Source organism: Haliotis rubra, unplaced genomic scaffold, assembly GCF_003918875.1.
Source record: "Haliotis rubra isolate DU_JTF1 unplaced genomic scaffold, ASM391887v1 Scf319, whole genome shotgun sequence".
Classification (NCBI taxonomy): Eukaryota; Metazoa; Mollusca; class Gastropoda; order Lepetellida; family Haliotidae; genus Haliotis; species Haliotis rubra.
In genome coordinates this window covers 741,200-761,431 of record NW_025766990.1, presented here as the reverse complement: position 1 = coordinate 761,431, position 20,232 = coordinate 741,200, and the positions used below count along the sequence as shown (strand labels likewise).

Here is a 20,232-nt window from a genome sequence, read left to right as displayed (position 1 = left end):
ATAAGTGGACTTGTTTTTGTTACTTCAGCGGATTAGTTCATTTGTTTGACCTCTGAAATGAGTATCAAGGGACCCATGCTGTCGATGTTAATCGGTCTCCTAGGATTATTGATTATCGATTATCGATTATTGATCACTGATGTAGGCCATGTTTCACCTTCTGGAGATGCTTGTATTTCATAGCGTTGGTTAATCATTACGTTTGTTCTATGTATTGAGAACTATTTTAATGCATGGTAGTGATGGTACTGTGAATTACATTATGACACATTACAACCTGTGATGACCCTGTGTAAAGATTTATCTGAAGCAACCCATGCATGTTGTATCAAGCGACGAAAGGGATCGGGTGATCAGGCTGGAATACCATCGTATTCCTATTGAGATCCCAAAGATTGGTTCCCAGTTACTAGATTGTCTGTTCCAGACCGCAGTCGTATAGAATTGATGAGTGCATGCTACAAACAAATGAAAATATATCAAAATAGAAAACCTTATTTAACTCGAACACTTTCAGTTAACGGAAACGACATAATATTGAGTTATCCGTCGTTCGAGAAAACAATAGTTTTTTTCCATCTTCTTGTCTGTAACCATATAATGAGTTACTGGAAATATAGATCTGTGAGAGGAAGAACTGTGTGCTGATGCATGACTCAGTTTGGTCCTGCAAACGATGGATATGTCGCTTTCTCCTATCCAAACAAAATAGGGCAAAGAAGACTCCCTGTCGTAACCCCATTATAAAGTGTAATCGGATCACTTCCGTGGGCTACTAATAAGCGTCTGTTCTGAGAGCAGAAAGTCAGTGGGTCGATCCCAGGCTGCATTATACAAAAGCTCCTTAAAATATGTTATTTGATGTTGCCCTGCCTGACTCGGCATTTAGGGGATTAATTTTTCTTGGTTTACTTATACACTTTTCAATAACCCGTACCCACCCCTTAAAAGAAAAGAAAAATCTCATTCCGTTTGTTTACAGTTTATCCACTTGTCATGCCCAATAATGCTCACCCTGTTTAAAGTTTAAAAGCTAAATAACTGTTACTTAAGTTATTTGCATTTATGCCGAAAAAACATAATTAAGCTTAAAACACGTATACGTTCTATGCATATTTTGATTATGGTGATTTTGGTTTAGCCCCTGGGAGTCGTATTTCATATGTTTATACCCTAAACATGTTTAAATAGAACACACCAAATGTGTATTCCGTCTTAAAAACATTCGTGAACATACAGCAATGTACCTTGAAACCTATAGCACTACATATCATATAACCTAAGCCTCTTGTATGGCCGGGAGCATATCTGTACATTATGATGCCTATAAAAAGGTATTGATTCCAGCACATATAAGTTTGCATACAGTTCTTTGAGACTAAACGAAAGACTTATTTTTTTAAGAATCAAAAGAATGCATGTATAATAACATTTGCATTTGTATGTTAGCTAGTGTTATTTTTTTGTGTTTGTTTTGTTTTGGTGCATACCTGAAAGTGTATCTGAGAGATTTTGTGTACAGGAGCGATGCAAATTTGAAATAAAAGCAGCGGTTTCCTGCACGTATGTGTAGGAGAATAGAATGCGTTCTATAACAAGCTGAGTGCAGATTATCAAACACGAAGAACATTTGCTAACGGCAGAAATATTGACCGATCTCTCAGGTGGAGGTTAAGCATGGATTGAGTGTGTATTGAAACTGATCGCGCCTGGACCGATGTTCGCAGACATATTGATTTTTTAATTTTTAAAAATGCGAAATTCTTTTCATTAAGGGATCATAATTTATAGCTAGGGGCGTGGGTTGATGCTGATTTTGCGTGTGTTTGGGGGGAAGGGGGCTGTCATTCACATTGTACATGCTTCACCTTAAAAATCATCACTCTCCCCAGCCATAAATTATGAACGGCCCCTTAACCTTCTCCGGTAACGATATCCAGTATTGCAACAGTAAGCATATTAGGCGATTTGGGCGGCCATTTTGTTTTTAATTTTGATGGTCAAAACCACTTTTTTTCAGCTTGGTATCCTCTTTTTTCGTGATCGGCACCGTCTTCATAGGTAAAATACCCTGGAGACCAATTCCTTCTAAAACTGCCTCAACATCTTTGATTTGAGTCATTTCCCAGAATCGGTCTTTATGCAAGCTCGTCAAAGTTCATCTGGCTGAAGTACGGATTAGTCTTGTTGGTTTTTTCGATCGGCCCGTTTCCTGCATGATATCGACCCAGGTGAAGGGGTAATTACGGGCAGGTAGGAGACATATTTTATTGAGATGCTATCGCACACCCGGCAGCCCTAAAGTAAACAATACAAATAGACTGAGCCACAATGACAAACGCATTGTGATTCATTGATTAAATATTGAACTGTTGATCCGGTAGCCGTGCGACGGAATTAGAAAAACAGAATTGCTGAAACGGATACGGATCGGGTGGATCGTTTGGTCTTGCTGCACGTGCTCGTATTTAACTCCCGGACAACTTCCGCCATGTTTTACATGCTCCAAAAACGAAACTTGCATTAATCAGGTTTCTTTATTGATAGATGTAAAAATGGATTGTTGATAGCGATCGTTTAGAGTCGCTTTTAGCAATGGTCCAGCAATATTACGGAGGAAGAAACTACCCTGTGGCTTCATATATTCACACTTCTCATGTTGGGAATCGAACTCAGACCTATGGCGCAGAGCAAACGCTTTATCGACTGTTATACACGCTATATGCTCTCTGTTATAATGGGATGTGAATAGGGAGGGATTAAGAGATAAACAAGCTGTGTTGGAAAATCAGAGGTATATATCGAAATTTTAATAGCTCTAAATGATTAACAACCGATCCACATTATTAAAATTTTATAAACAAATACATACTGTGTTGCAAATTAGAGGTATATAACGTGACTACATACCTCTGGGTGACTGTAATTAATTATCACAGTATTATTGTCCAGTATTTACTGAAGCCACGGTAGAATATGTGTGTTATAAAGGTGCGTTTGGTTATATTATTACTGACTGACTGACTGACTGAGTTTGGTCTACGCCGCTTTCAGCAATATTCCAGCAATATCACGGCCGGGGACACCAGAAATGGGCTTCACACATTGTGCCCATGTGGGGATTCGAACCCAGGTCTTCGGCGTGACGAGCCAACGCTTTAACCATTAGGCTACCCCACCGCCCCGTTATATTATTAATGCAAAAGGGAATTAAAACTATATTTCCATTCGAAACTGAACGTCCTGTTTAACAGAATATATGAATATCGTAATCGCACAGAACGTCCTTTAAGCTGCACTACGTTATTTTACACGGAGCTGTTTGATATAAATATGACAAAAGCTTATAATGAGTACATGTTTACAGAATCCAGATGATCAAATTCCACGCGCGACAGAGAACGTGTTTTCAAAATTCAAAAGACTCGCTGATATCAACAAAGACTAACCCGGCATGAAATCGATCGTTAGATACAAGTTACCGATTACCAAGAAGAGAATCGATAGCACTCGTGCCCAAACACCGCACAGTAAACACATTCGCTGTTAAACATCCCCATGACATACTGTAGGGCATCTATAACTACTGTCAGCAGCGCAATAGACACATGTCTATTTCAATAGCCAAGTGTAGTCGGATATGCGTGACGCGTGTCTATTGTCTGTTCATTGCTATTGACATCATGGTTTATGGAAGTACAAAGATATGTTTTGTTTGAAGTGCATTGCGTTTGACAATGTAGGTCAGTGGCTCTTTCTCTGGCATCAAGGATGATATGTAACCTGAACTTGTGGTTGACTATGTCACTGCAGTTAACGTTCTAGGTGTGAGGTATGAGTTCTGGTGTAAACTTTTCAATGCACTGTGATTAAACCCCGCGGATGCCAGAGGGACATATATGTCCCCCCTATCCAATCTTCAGTTTGAAGTCGAATAAATTCAACACACAAATATATTTAACTTTTTGAAATTTCAAGTCTCTTAATATTATTCAACGTCATTCTAAGCAAAGCAAGATTGTTGGCAATGATGAAAGTGAGCTTCATCGTAAATCTCGACACATTACGAAATCACCATTCACGGCGTTATTTGGTGCATGTTTTTGAATGTGCACATCGTGTGCACATTGAATTACATTTCAAAAATAGCATTTTAGTGATCACTGATATACGTTTTTGATCCAGTCACCAATAATTAATCTGAAACGTCGCCGGTGACCCGAATTCTGGTTGAAATGTTTTAGAAAACACGCAAACACAAACACTAAGCTTTCCGTCATTTTGGATAGTGCTTACAATATTTCGTTTCACCATATGCTGTTACTTTTCATATCTTATAGAAATGTGTTAGAGAAATAACCGAAAAGAGACTAAGAAGTGAATATGGTTTTACGCCGCCTTTATATCCAGCAATATCACAATAGAGAACACCAGAATTTGATGTGTGTGTGTGTGTGTGTGTGTGTGTGTGTGTGTGTGTGTGTGTGTGTGTTTTTTAATCACACATAGGTGTGACCTTTGTGTACCCTAATCGATTGTTGAACCCCAACCTCCTTTGGGAGTCCCCTTTCCGGCCCAGGTGTGTGTGTGACCTTCAGGTTCACCTTAGTGGTCTGTGATTATTATTCAATTATATTATGAGTGGTATGAGTTTGCCGACTCGAGTGTTCACACAGTAAACGTGTTCAACGTAGAATTAATATCACACTATGAGGGGGAATTTAGCTGCTATTTATTAGGTCAAAAGTTAGATCAGAGCGCATTTTGTTAAATCAAATCACTAGCCAGTTTAAAATACGCTGTCATTTGGTACACAAGGAACAACTCCGAAGTTCTGAGTATTTATTTTACACATCTGTCAACAATAAACGTTTGTAGCTGTTAAAATTCAAGCGTCATGTGGGCCCGTATATGATATGCGTGAATGGGGCGCTGTCTATGCACTAACAGCAGAATCGCTTGCTCGCTAAGCCGGGCCGCAACTGAAGAGACATGTGACAGCTGTGATTGGATGAAATAGTGTAAGGTGTTATGTTTGTTAAAAACACCTCCATTCAGTCATTAAAACTGACCACCATTTTAAGTATTTAATGCTGTCATTTGTATCACTTATGCTTATGCGTGTATAGATATGTTCAAGTAGGTGCGGACCTGGGAGGGTTGATGTGTTTAGCTTCCCGTGTGTGGCTTCCTGTGCTCGCAAAGTTAGCCGGTTCAAGTTGACCAGAAATTGTTTTATTGTAATTTAAAGGTCAGACTATAATCATGTGTACATGGAATGGTTGTTGATAATTTTGAGCGTGATGGCGCACAGCCTACAATGAATGTATACTCACAAGTGGTCAGCTTCCGTTCCGAGAAGTGTCTGACCGGAATTAAAGACAGGAATTAGTAAGCAGTTGAGGACTGATGGTCACTGAATATCTCAAGTATGGAGTCAAGTGGTTGTACAGTGATGAAATGATTTAGCATTTGTCATATATATTACTGGATAAGAAAACAAATCTACATGTGTTCTCCTGTAAAACTTTCCAGTGCTTTTACTCAAAATGTTAAAGCTGAACTTTACTCTCAAACTGCAAACATAAAAATAACCATCTGATGTCCATGGATACTATATATGACACTTTTTTTGCCATTATGTGACAAATAGGTTACTCACATGCCGTTAGCCGCTCTTATTCCACAGACAGTACAATGAAATACTGGTGTAAGCTTCTTGTGACTGTATTGTGTGGGGTATGAAGAGGTTGGGACCTCCTGGTGTTAAGAATTGTATTGTAGGTTAAATGTATTCAGTGACATAGGAAGGATTATTTATCAGTTGTAAAAGAAAGATTTGTACAACGAACAGTTGTCTCATGTCAATCCTTCAGCAATGCATTGAGTGAGTGAGTGAGTTTAGTTTTATCTTGCACTCAGTAATATCCCAGCTATATGGTCTGTAATAATCGAGTCTGGACCAGACAATCCAGTGATCAACAGCATGAACATCGATCTACCCAATGGGCATATGATGATGAGATGTGTGAACCATGCCAGCGAGCCTGACCACCCGATCCCGTTAGTCGCCTCTTACGACAAGCATGGGTTACTGAAGGTTCATTCTAACCCGGACCTTCACGGGTACAATACATTAAGAAACAAGAGAGATATACAGGTTTCATTGATTATTAGCTCCGTTTCAAATGAGTAGGCTTTAGGATAGGAGCTCTTGCAAATGTTTACTTTACATGTTGTGCAAATTGTTTTATTGTCCTTCCTCATCGTCCTGTGCAGTACCTTCACTCGTTTGTAGAGCCATATAATACGTTCAGGATAAGGTTTAATGTTCATCCGTTCTAAAAGATGCTTTATTATGTAGGTTTTCCCACAGGAGGTGGGCCCTGAGACGATCATGGTAAATGGGTGTATTAGTCTAAATTCTTCCAATGACTAGGTAGTACTTTCTGATGAATGTGGTTGCACTGGTTGCATCATAGGTGATGGTACTTGTGGTGGTTGTGGTGTTGGAGGAGGAGGAGGAGGAGGAGGAGGTGCTTGGTGGTGGTGGTGGTGATGGTGTTATGGTGCTTGTGGTGGTGGTGGTGCTGGTGGTGGCTGCATTGCTCATCTGTGTTGATTCCTGTGATGTCTAAGCATGGCATCCCTTCTGGAAAAATTGAAATTGCACACGGGACACGTTGTTGACTGCATGGTGGTCCGAGTCTAAATGGCAGGGAACCTGTCTACTGGCTGCTTTTATCTAAAAAGTCATCTTCCATTTCTTCATGGGAATCTGGGAGGAACTGTTTTTACCAGCTTTAGTTCCCTCTTTCTTCTGCATCTGAATACGAGCCTTCGCCTGTTCGACCACTTGTTGAGTAGGAGTAACAAAATTAATCTTAGGTTGCCCTGAGGTTTCTGGTTTTTGTTTGTCTTTCTTCCACTCTGGATCATACAATTCCAAACATCGATCGACAGACATCATGGCAGATTTTTCTCCTCCACGCATTATAGAATGATAAGGATCTCCTTTCCCTTCAGCCTGGAGCATGTAAAAGCAGGTCCATTTATCGGCATCGGGTACGAAGAGTTTGTATTGTTTAGCCCTTTTCTGATGTTCCCCGCTGTGATATGGCCGGAATACGGCATAAAGCGGCGTAAAACTAACCCACAAAATATCTTTGGATTGGGCACGGGCGGCCATGTTGTCTTGGGAGCCACAGTTTCAATCTAAAACCTCTCATGCTCAGAATTTTGCAGCACAATACCTGTGGTGATGTGTTGTACCGAAGTGGGAACTGACTGAGGCCTGCATCACTTCCGGCTTTCTACCATGATATATCTATACTCACTCACTCACGTACTCACGCACACACAGTTAACGTATAAACAGTCAAGTGAGTGAGTTAGTTAAGATTTAAACTCACATCGGCAATAGTTCAGTCATATCGTGACTAAAAGCAAGTAAGAATTTTAGAATAAATATAGGTAAATATAAAAAGGAAATGTCAGTGAATGACAGTAAAACCAACTAGAATTTCACAGATATGAATATAAAACAGCTTAATTTCAGAAGACAATACAATATGAAAATAGGCTATATATTGCCAACAACTGAAGGTAGATCGCCATACAAGGGACCATGGTGACTTACAGTTCTTCTTTACTTCCTGCATGGAGCCTAGCTGGATTTACACCAACCCTTCAGCTGACAGCAAATTTAGACAATCTAGCCATAAATTAAAATGGCATATATACTGAGGTTAAATAGTCAATAAATGTCTAATTACTTTCAGCATCCAGCATCATTATTAGTGAGGAAACAAACTGGCATCGATTGGTTGTGGCATCCGGGACTCAACCTAAAAAGTATTAGAATCTGTGTATTTCATAGCTTTCGGCCGTGGGAGCCGTGCCAATTAACACTTATCAGAGGGGTACACAAAGTCTGCAAAGCTACAAAGACGGTCTAGGCGTCTGACGTTGTGTGCTGGCGATTAGGTGCCTGACTCTGAGGGTGCGGGTTCGAATCCCGGATGGGACTCAACCCCAAAAGTACTAGAATCTGTAATCCCAAATATAACATATGTAACTAAGACCTGTTGTGTTGAAATGGAGAATGTGTTATTTATCCAATAAAGTTAGAATAGGACATTGTTTATCCACAATGTCTTTATTCCATCATGGAGGTAAGCTCCTGTACCTATGCTCTCTGATTTGGTAAACCTGCTTTGACGGATGGTTGATTCCTATCTACTAGACCACAATATATTGAGGGAGAGCTTTATGGATGCCAACGTCTTTATTTTGAGGAACACAACGTTTCGGAGAATAACCTTACTCCTTCGTCCACATATTGACTGACTGACTAAGTTGGTTTTACGTCACTTTTAGCAATATTCCAGCAATATCACGACGGGGGGACACCAGAAATGGGCTTCACTCATTGTACCCATGTGGGGATTCGAACCAGGGTCTTCGGCGTGACGAACCAACGCTTCAACCACTAGACTACCCCACCGTCCCGTCAATATATTGATTATTGAATCGTAGCATCAATTATTTTTCATGGTTTGGATCAGTAATTCGCGCGTTATTGACATGCGTTTTAGGTCATGATGGCTTTGCACAGTATTTCCGTTCTATGGCGTATCAGAAGTAGTCGTGGCGATACACGGATGGAAGACTTTAAACATATTGTTGACACAAACGAGCATAATCTGGGATTCAAACCAAAGTTAGCGGATCCTGGTAGACTAAGGGACGCTACTCTATACGGTGCCACCTTTAACCCAACGTGTCTGATAACTTGTTCCCGGGGTTACTGAAGCTCTCCAGCAACCCGGTCGTTAGAGGCGAACAGCTGAATCAGATTGTCTTCTTGTTTGATAGACTGTCAGCCTACACCGGCGACGTGAATTATTTGTCCCAATATCAATCAATGAATTGTCTTTTATAAATAGTTAACTCCCTTGTATGGGGAAGGTCGTTTATAGTCAGTTAACTCCTAAATAACGCGTTTACACCCTTGTATGGGGAAGGTTTTATAGTCAGTCAACTAACTTGTCTTGAGGATGGTCTTTTATAGTCAGTTACCTCCCTTGTCTCAGGAATTTGTTTTCTTTTAATAGTCCATTAACTTCATTGTCTCAGGAAGGTCCTTTAAGGCATATGCCTCCCTTGCCTGGGATTCTAATCAAAGTTAGCGGATCCTGAATCGGCTAATGGACGCTACTCTACGGTGCCTGTTATCGCAAACCTGTCTGATAACAAGTTGCCGAGGTTATCATAGTTCTCCACCAACTTTGTTGTTCGTTAAAGGTGAAAAAATGAATCAAATGCGTTTTTGTTTGGTTGACTGTCAACCTGCGCCGACAACGTGACTTATTGCTCACATTTTCAATCAGTGAATTGTCTGATCCAGACCCGACTATTTACACAATTACACATATTGCTGGAATAAAAAGTTGAGTGCGGCTTTAAACAACTACCAGAACATAACCGGCCCTGTCGCTTCTCCTTGAAGTCACCAATATGTTTGAGTTATAACACCCTTGATGTTTTAGGTAAACACAATATTCGATGCACAAATTGGCCATTGTTTATTGATCACATGTAATGCAATTATTGTAACTGGTCCTCTCGAGAAATCGATATTTCAGCAGGGACCTGTGTTTGGCATGAGTGATGGACGCATTAGTTGGAGGATGCGGTGCCATACGTCACCGTCGTCCCCACTCAACCATCGCAGTACGGCTTGTATTTATTGCAAATATCTTTTTCACGCGTGTTATTTGCCGTATGACCCGTGAAGATCCGGATTAGCATTGATCTGCAGTAACCCGTGCTTGTCGTAAAAGCCGACTAACGGGATCGGGTGGTCAGGCTCGCTGACTTGATTGACACGTGTCATCGTATCCCAATTGCGCAGATCGATGCTCATGCTGTTGATCACTGGATTGTATGGTCCAGAATCGATTATTTACGAACCGTCGCCATATAGCTGGAATATTGCTGTGTGTGGCGTAAAACTAAACTCACTATTTGCCATATTCCTGAAACCACATCCAGCAGAAGAATATAGGTATTTGAGTGATTTTAGGTCGCTTCAACCAGTATTGTTTTCCAAGGGGACAACATCTTTTTTAAACACAACCAAAAACAATGATGGGAATGAATTGACGGCTTGTTTGCAAATTCTGCAATAAATTGAAATCTGTTGACTTTTTATCAGTGTTTCTTTGCGAGTCGATTTTATTGACCTCGCATAGATTTGTTTGTCCGGTCAGAAATTACTGCGAAAGTCAATATTACAGAATACTTGCATTTTCTTCACCTGGAAAAGAACGGTCAAAATTACCCAATCCATGTTAGTCTAGGGGCAAAAGCGTTAGCTCTGAATAAAGAACAAAAGAGAAGTTTCCATAAACGTGTCAAGTGTTCACGTTCGCCCAACTTCTAATATCTTTCGACCCGTGAAGGTCCGGGTTAGAGTGAATCTTCTGTAACCCATGCTTGTCGTAAGAGGCGACTAACGGGATCGGGTGGTCAGGCTCGCTGACTTGATTGACACGTGTCATCGTATCCCAATTGCGCAGATCGATGCTCATGCTGTTGATCACTGGATTGTGATATAGCTGGAACATTGCTGTGTGTGGCGTAAAACTAAACTCACTATTTGCCATATTCCTGAAACCACATCCAGCAGAAGAATATAGGTATTTGAGTGATTTTAGGTCGCTTCAACCAGTATTGTTTTCCAAGGGGACAACATCTTTTTTAAACACAACCAAACACAATATCTGTCGACGCCCCTTTACGGTACACATGGTTTGCAAATTCTGCAATAAACTGAAATCTGTATGACTTTTTATGACCCGGATTTCTTTTGTCGATTTTGATTGGACCTCGCATAGATTTGTTTGTCCGGTCAGAAATTACTGCGAAACTCCAAAATTACAGAATAGTTAAGTTTGTCTTCACCTGGAGAAAGAACAAAAATTACCCAATCCATGTTGTCTAGGGGCAAAAGCGTTAGCTCTGAATAAAGAACAAAAGAGAAGTTTCCATAAACGTGTCAAGTGTTCACGTTCGCCCAACTTCTAATATCTTTCGACCCGTGAAGGTCCGGGTTAGAGTGAATCTTCTGTAACCCATGCTTGTCGTAAGAGGCGACTAACGGGATCGGGTGGTCAGGCTCGCTGACTTGGTTGACACATATCGTCGGTTCCCAATTACATAGATCGATGCTCCTGCTGTTGATCACTGGATTGTCTGGTCCAGACTCGATTATTTACAGACCGCCGCCATATAGCTAGAATATTGCTGAGACCGGCGTAAAACTAAACTGACTCACTCACTCTAATATCTTTCAAGAACTCGTATATATATTCCGTTCACTTTCACGTCTCGGAAAGGTATTTTGTATCCAGTTATCTCTGCTGTTTCTAGGTGATGTGATATGGTTTGAATCATATTTACTATCTGTCAAGTACATCGTTCTTTCGCCTACAAAACGGGGAATATTTTAGTGTTTGGAAGTTCCGACCTTTTCCTTTGCCTAAAACAGAATGTGCAGAATAATTCATCATAAACGGTACATGGTGATCATGGCGTGGGTACAAGGCTCGTTACCCACAGCGTTAGCAGGAATGATTCCTGCTTTGTGTTCACCATGACCCTGCGTGACTTCATCGTACAAATCACATTGGGCTGACCCACCTAGATTATGCTGGCATATTGCTTACAGCGGCGTAAAACTCTACGTTCATATAGTCCTACAATGACATGTATGTGTGTGCGTGTGTGTGCTTCCAGCTGGTCTTTAGTTATCCTCTTCTCCCTATCTTGTTGTTGCAGATGCGGTCCTCCTCCTACTATTACACATACAGTGTACATCATCGACAAGTAAGTGCCAACATACATGTACAGTAAAAATATGCATATCAAAATGACATTATATGCACAAAGTTTGAAAGTAAAGGTGAGGTGAGATGAAATTGGGTTTAACGTCGTGCTTGAGAATATTTCGCTCATATGACGACGTTCATGCGTGTGTATGTGTATGTGCGGCTGCTTGTACTAGCCCAGACTGAAGCTGGTTTTATAGTGCTAGCCCACTGAGATACCATGCCGCAGTGAAGCATGAATACCCAACTCAGACACTTCATTCTGACTCCGAGCCGACCAGTCCTTGTTGTACCCATTAATGCCGAGCGCCAGGCAGGGACCAACAAGTACCATATTTTAACGTCTTTTCGTATGACGCGGTCGGGGATCGAACCCGCGACCTTCCGCTCTCCGGGCGGACGCTCTAACCACTACATCCGAAAGTAAAGGAGCCAAAAGTTAACGTCCGAGATTCGAAATGCTCCAGCAACGAAAATCGGAAGCACCAAAAAGCAGCCATGTTAAGATTAGATCATTATCAAACACACATTGTCTCTGCAATTCATGCTCTCCCTAACCTGAAACTACGACAAACCAATAAGAATGCACGTATGAATGACATGTACTAAGTATTTGTCCTAATCCCGACCTAATATTTCTTGTTTACCTGAATATTTTGTTCAGGTATTGCCACACTATTGTAAAAGACAATCGTATTGTTTAGAAAATATCATTGCACACTTTCACAACAATGGTGAATGTGGTACAATAAATGACAGTTTCGTATCAATGCCCGTTTGCTCTAAGACGGAACCCAGTTGGAAACATGACCACAATAGTCCCTGTATGAATGATAACACGGGTGGTCTTTTGTTAAATGATGGAAATAATACGTTCACTGATAGATTAATATAATAATGCCATTACATGTAGAATTTCACCCAAGAGTCTTCAAATTTCAAATGTGTCCAGATGAGTTGCTATGAGATTATGATTATAGTCATTTTTCTCGAAAGCTGTGAACATCCTTCAGCAACCCATCCTTGCCGTAAGAGGCGACCAACAGGATCGGGTGGTCAGGTCTGCTGATTTTGTTGACACAGGTCATCGTATCCTAATTGCGTACATCGATGCTCATGCTGTTCATCGCTTGATTTTCTGGTCCAGACTCGATTATTTGCAGACCGCCGCCACATAGCCGGAATTGCTGAGTGTGATTTAACAACAAACAAACGAGCAACATTCTTCTCAGTGACTGAGTTTGGTTTTACGCCGCTTTCAGCAATATTCCAGCAACATCACGGCGGGGGACACCAGAAATGGGCTTCACACATTGTACCCATGTGGGGATTTGAACCCGGGTCTTCTCCATTCTTCTCAGTAATCAATTATAGGCAATAGCAATTAGTGTCTTGCGTGTAAGCAGTACAGCTTACTAGCTTCAGCAGCGGGGAGTTGTGTGAAAAAGTGATGTCGAAACGGCATGCAAAGTATTGTGATGAACTTTCATTGAAGCTATCTACCTTGTGGAAATCAGTTCGGGATAATAATGTGATCAGCAAATATTCCATCATGACCCATCTCTGATATGTTTCGCTTTTACGTTTACAGATTGTGGGGGGTTCCATTCAATACACGGGGCAGCTTTGGGCGAGATCACGAGCCCAAACTATCCCAACGCCTATCCCAACTTTACCCGCTGTATCTGGACATTTGAAGCCACGGCGGAGTACCAGGTACTACTGACCATCAACTTCCAGGGTCAGCAGGAAGGGAATGTCTGCCATGACTACATCAAGGTAAGCATCCCTGCTTGAGGTGAGGTGAAATGGGGTTTAACGTCGCGCTTCAGAATATTTCGCTCATATGACGACGTGCATGCGTTTGTATGTGTGGATGTTTGTACTAGCCCAGAATGAAGTTGGTTTTATAGTGCTATCTCACTGAGATACCATGCCGCAGTTAAGTATGGATACCCCACTCAGACACATGATACTGACTCCGAGCCGACCAGTCCTTGTTGTACCCAGGCAGGTACCATATTTTAACGTCTTTTTGTTTGACGCGGCCTGGGATCGAACCCGCGACCTTCCGCACTCCGGGCGGACGCTCTAACCACTACACCACGGGGGCGGTCCATCCTTGCTTGATGGGGGAGGGGGGGGGAAATTCTCGCCTATTGTGTTATTTTATCACAGTTCTAAACGGTTGTTTGGACACAGGTGACTGTCGTCTTAGACCCACAACCTGATGTGCAGGATTGCCGCTCTTGGGCACACTAGACAGCCATAGATCATGGTTTCGAATCCTGGCGTAGATTGTGTTGCCAAGCTAGAATACTGCTCCACCCTATTCAGTCAAGCGCGTTTTGCGAACCCAAGCATACAAGGTCCGTGGAAGGCTTCAACTGTTTTTTACTTTTTTTTTATAAATCACAAGTATCATATCAAAAGACACTTGAAGTTATTCTGGTTGCAACGATGACATTTAGATAGTATGTACATTGTTGTGAGTTATGCTTTAGTGACTTTATCACGACTGTGTACATTCGCTTCACCAAGTTCATCTGATTTTTGTATAATTTCTATTCAAATGTATGTGCGAATATTCACATATTCCACTGCAGGCAATAATCTATTGGTACTTAACTTGGCCACAAAAATGAAGAAGATAAGGACAACCTTTAGGGATGAACAACTTCTTTATTCAGCTGGTGCGACGTTTCGATACAGATTCTTGTATCATTGTCAAGTTGTCTGACAACGAAATACAAATATCTGTATCAAAACGTCGCAACAGCTGAATAAAGAAGTTGTTCATCCATAAAGTTTGTCCCTATCTGACTCTCCACCTTCAAAAATTGCCACTCAAAGAAAAACTTAAGAAAGCCGCTCTTTTAAACACAGACGACTCTCCCATTACAGATCCGTGATGGCAGCGCCAAGTCTGACGTTCTGTTCACTTCCTGTGGTAGTCTGACGTCACATAACGTGACGTCAACCGCCCGATGGCTGCGGATCCTGTTTTCCAGCGACGGGAGCGTTGGAGCTCAAGGACTCAAAGCCACGTATTCACAGATATATGCAGGTAAAACCACTGAATGAAGTACTAATACTTGATGAGGGAAATGTTTTGATGAGTGCGTCGTCATTATTGAAGGCATAGGCAAATTACGATGATGGTAAACACTTAGGCTCTAATAAGTTTAGATTGTAGAATATCGATTCATATTTGGATTGGTAGCTCGAAATAAATTTATCATAGATTTGTACAGCATGACGCTGATATTGTGGTCGGTGGGGTAGCCGAGTGGTTAAATCGTTCGCTTTTCACCCCGAAGACCCGGGTCCGGTTCACCGAGCCCCACATGGATGCAATGTGTGAAGCCCATTTCTGGTGTCCCCCGCCGTGAAATTGCTGGAATATTGCTAAAAGAGGCATAAAACCATACTCACCCACTCTTTCTGTCGGCATGTTTAACATAATAGTCAATGCTTATGCTATTAAAATACAGGCCGCATAGCATAGTTACAGTATCATGTATATGGAGCTGCATGGTAGAAAGCATTCCTGTGTTCACAAGAGCATTTCAGTGACAAGAGATTGGAGAATTGTATCAACTGTTATCCAAACGTTGTTGGGGCGGTGGGGTAGCCTAGTGGTTAAAGCCGTTCGCTCGTCACGACGAACACCCGGGTTCGATTTCCCACATGGGTACAATGTGTGAAGCCCATTTCTGGTGTCCCCCGCCTTGATATTGCTGAAATATTGCTAAAATCGGCGTAAAACTAAATTCAGCCAGTCAAAACCTTGCTATTTTGCATTGTTTTGTTTTGTTTTCTATGCATTGTTTTTCTATGCATCGTTAACGTTCTGGGGTGGTAGGGGACTAACTGGTTAAAGCGTTTGATCGTCAAGCAACGGTCACGGGTTCGATTTCAGACATGGGTCTGATGTGTGAAGCCCATTGCTGGTGTTCCCAGCTGGGATACTGCAAAGCGGTGTACACTCTTCTCACGCACCCATTCATCCACTTACACGTTATCCAATCATTCCATTATAAAAGGGTGGGTGAGGATGTTGCTTGTGATACTTTGTATTCTTTTAATTGAGCGATTGGGTTCGAATCGAGCTGACAAAAAGACAGAACAAAATAAGAATAAAATATACAAAATATGTCACACTGTTCACACTGGCGTTTTTTCTGAACGTTATATTCATGTTATTGATTTGTTTTCGATGTTGGATTCGTGTGCTTTACATTTTAGCCTTGTCTCTCCACAGGTCCCGTCATAAACAACATATCATCACCGATACCTGGTATGTAATCCACAGTACTTGATAATGTCATATCACGATTACACAATATCTGGTATGTAATCCACAGTACTTGATAATGTCATATCACGAATAAACGATATTTTTTATGTAATCCACAGGACTTTATAATGTCATATCACGATTACACAATATCTGGTATGTAATCCACAGGACTTGATAATGTCATATCGCCAATACACAATGCCTTGTATGTAATCCGCATTACTTTATCATGTCATATCACGAAAATACTCTGAAGTACATGTAGTCATGAAAAAACGAATTTGCCTGTGAAGATCCGGGTTAGAATTGGTTTTCAGTAACCCATGCTTGTGATAATAGAGATCGGGATAGGGTGGTCAGCCTCGCTGACTTGGTTGACACATGTCATCGGTCCCCAATTGCGCAGATCGATGCTCATGCTGTTGATCACTGAATTGTCTGGTCCAGACTCAGTTATTTACAGACCGCCGCCATATAGCTAGAATATTGCTGAGTGCGGCGTAAAACTAATCTCACTCACTCACTCTAATATCTTTCAAGAACTTTTATATATATATTCCGTTCACTTCCACGTCTCGGAAAGGCATTTTATAACCTTGGCACCCTCAAGTTTATTTTTTCATGCTATCGATTACACGTCACTCACGGGGGCAACCGGGACGGTGTTGTAGTCATATAGTGTGACAGTATGTAAAAGAATAAAGTGATATTCAACTACTTCTAATGTCAATTCAAACGATCACATCTTATTTCTAACTGTATACAGAGGCGGTGGGGTAGCCTAGTGTTTAAAGCGTCCGCTCGCCACGCTGAAGACCCCGGGTTCGATTTCCCACATTGGTACAATGTTTGAATCCAATATCTCGTGTCCCCGCCGTGATATTGCTGGGATAATTCTAACGCGGCATATAACTATAATCACTCACTCACTTTCTCTTTTCATGCTATCATATAATTGATTATCAAACCGAGGCACGAGTACTAAACTCACTAGTGCAACCGATGGCGTATTGTACGACAGCTTGTACTGATTCCATTTCTTGTACTCTTCCTATTGTTGTATTATCTAATTATATTTTGCATCTGTGGTTTCAGTTTGTCGGAGTCATGAGTACCTCTGTTCAAATAAAGAATGCATTAGCATGTCCTATCGGTGTGATGGGTATTTCGACTGCGGCTGTGCTGACGGAGGTTGTGACGAGGATGGATGCGGAGGCATATCAATGAGTGAGACATTTCACCAACATTATTTATAATATCAGTGATTGACTTCAGGTGCATCGATCTGCACAGTTATGATACAATTTAATAGTTTAATAGCACCAACTGTGACCTGAGTGATCAAAATCACACCATATACATGAAGTCATTGCTGGTAAACTCGTGACGTAAACTGTGACGCTTGACAACCAAGTGAGTGAGTGAGCGAGTTTAGTTTTACGTCGCTTTTATCAATATTCCAGCAATATCACGGCGGGGGACATCAGACATGGGCTTTACACATTGTACCAGTTTGGGGAATCGGACTCGGGTCTTCGGCGTGACAAGCGAACGCTTTAACCACTAGGCTACCCCACCGCCCTTGACAACCAAGTAGCTGGATCGTTTATATTGTCATGGCAATTCATCTTCATGACAAATTAAAAAGACAAGAGACACAACAGTTGGTATAATTTCACAAATATTATACCCAGGTTCGATTTCCCACATGGGTACAATGTGTGAAGCCCATGTCGGGTGTGCCCCGCCGTGATATTGCTGTAATATTGCTAAAAGCGGCGTAAAACTAAACTCGCTCACTCACTCACTTGGTTGTCAAGCGTCACAGTTTACGTCACGAGTTTACCAGCAATGACGTCATGTATATGGTGTGATTTTCATCAGTCAAGTCACAGTTGGTCCTATTAAACTTAAAGTTAATGCTTGTCGTAAGCGGCGAGCGACGGAATCAGTGAACCTCGTTACCGAGGTAGATGCATGTCATTGTATCATAACTGTGTAGATCGATGCTCCTGAAGTCAATCACTGAATTGTCTGGTCCAAACTCGAATATTTACAGACTACTGTCATACAGTCGTAATATAGCTGAGGGCGGAGTTAAACTACAAGACTCCGACTAACTCATTGTTTTGCTTGTATGTTCTGGTCGCTTGACTGCTTAGCGACCTGGTTAGAATTCAGCAAAACCCATGCTTGTCGTAAATGGCGACTAACGGGATCGGGTGGATCGGCCTTGGTTGACACATGTCATCGCTTCCCAATTGGGTAGATCGATGCCCACGCTGTTGATCACTGGATTGTCTGGTCCAGACTTGATTATTTTCAGACCGTTGACACATAGCTGGAATATGGCTGAGTGCGGCGTTTAACAACCAACCAACCAACAACCAACTTTGACTGCTTTAATTTTTCAGAGATTAACGTATTTCCGATATATTTCAGGTTATCTTGCTCGGATCGCAATGGGGATAGGCATTGGGATTGGCATGTTCGTGTCGGTGTGCATGCTCGCCTTATTCATTGAGAGAAGACACAATTGGGCAAAGTTGAAACGGGAAAAAAATGAAAAAAATAAGAACAAGCGCAAGAAGTAGTAATACTGGCGGCGAGTTGGAACATATGGCATCAATGCAATCTTAGTCTTGGTTGAAAAACTGTTGAGTGAATATGGTTTTACGCCGCTTTTAGTAATATTCCAGCAATATCACGGCGGGAGACACCAGAAATGGGCTTCACGCTTTGTTCCCATGTCGAGGATCGAACCCGGGTCTTCATCATGATGAACAAACGCTTTAACCACTAGCTTACATACTGCTCTGTTGAAAATCTGGTACTTGTACGGGAAAGATTGTCTATGAATGAATGTGATTTTAACTGATAATTAAGAATATATTGGGATTCACGTGACTGATAGGCAGAACGAGTCCTAGACCAATGAAGATTCGGATTCGAATTGGTGTTCAACCCATGCTTGTCGCAAGAGGCGAGTAACGGGATCGAGAGGTCAGGCTCGCTGACTTGGTTGACACATGTCATCGTATCCCAATTGCGTAGAACGATGCTCATGCTGTTGATCACTGGATTGTCCGGTCCAGACTGGATTATTTACAGACCGCCGCCACAAAGCTGGAATATTGCTGAGTGTGGCGGTAAACAACAACAAACAAACAAACAAACAAACAAAGGCACATTGAATCCTGGCTTTTGATATAAACCAACCTAAGAGACAACACGACGACAATTCGAGCACACGTACGTACCATGCGGTTGATAACATCAGCTGTGGTGAAAATTGATCATGAACAGCTGCGTATGTGTCAAGATCACATGATGAAAACACGCACCCATGATCTCCACCTGCAACGAATCACATTCAATAGCGGCCACCCTCAGAATAAAAATGGACTCTTCCGTTGCACACGGAACGCTCGCAGTCACCAAAATGCGGTTTTCACATGTTTTGAATTTTCATGTCTTGAATGCCAAAAGGGGATGACAGGCATGCATTGCTGCAAAGGATGTGGTAAAATGAATAATTCTAAGCAAAGACCAATTTCTACCGTCCCTGTACGTTACTTTATCGTGGATTTTGTGTAAATAGATTCCTCTGCTAATAAAGTTGAAAATAAATATATCATATTAGAGTTCTGCACACGAATTTTCAGCACATGATTTTACATACGTAGAGACATTCTGCTCCCTAGACATTGTCCTGTTCCTTGATCAAACATTTTCACCATGTCACACTTGGTCATGTGTCTTCTGCTGTCCGACCTATGTAGGTTATTTTATATTCATTTGTAAATAAAGCATCACATTGAACGTTTGGTGATGTCATTTACTGCAGACGACTGTCAAACGAAGGGAGGATTTTATGACGCTGTAGTCAATATTACAGCCGTAAAACAGCGGGTAGAATGGAAACCGTATCAGATATAGAGTCAACGTTGGGATGACGCGAAACAGTCTTCGACATGTTTCAAGCGAAAAGCTATTCCTGGGTATAAACAACTTTAATAGGCATAATCAACTCAT

General features: G+C 41.5%; 1 protein-coding gene across 1 annotated transcript in view; it reads left to right on the top strand.

The window, feature by feature from the left end:
* LOC124283623 (tolloid-like protein 1) overlaps window positions 1-20,023 on the top strand; it is a 31,426-nt gene extending 11,403 nt beyond the window's left edge. Inside the window, exons 2-7 of the mRNA XM_046719612.1 lie at window positions 11,845-11,892; window positions 13,486-13,673; window positions 14,799-14,961; window positions 16,159-16,194; window positions 17,293-17,424; window positions 18,640-20,023. Of these exons, the coding sequence (XP_046575568.1) occupies window positions 11,845-11,892; window positions 13,486-13,673; window positions 14,799-14,961; window positions 16,159-16,194; window positions 17,293-17,424; window positions 18,640-18,791 (719 nt within the window). The 3' untranslated portion in view covers window positions 18,792-20,023. The remainder of the gene's footprint in view (window positions 1-11,844; window positions 11,893-13,485; window positions 13,674-14,798; window positions 14,962-16,158; window positions 16,195-17,292; window positions 17,425-18,639) is intronic.
* The last annotated feature ends 209 nt before the right edge of the window (window positions 20,024-20,232 follow it).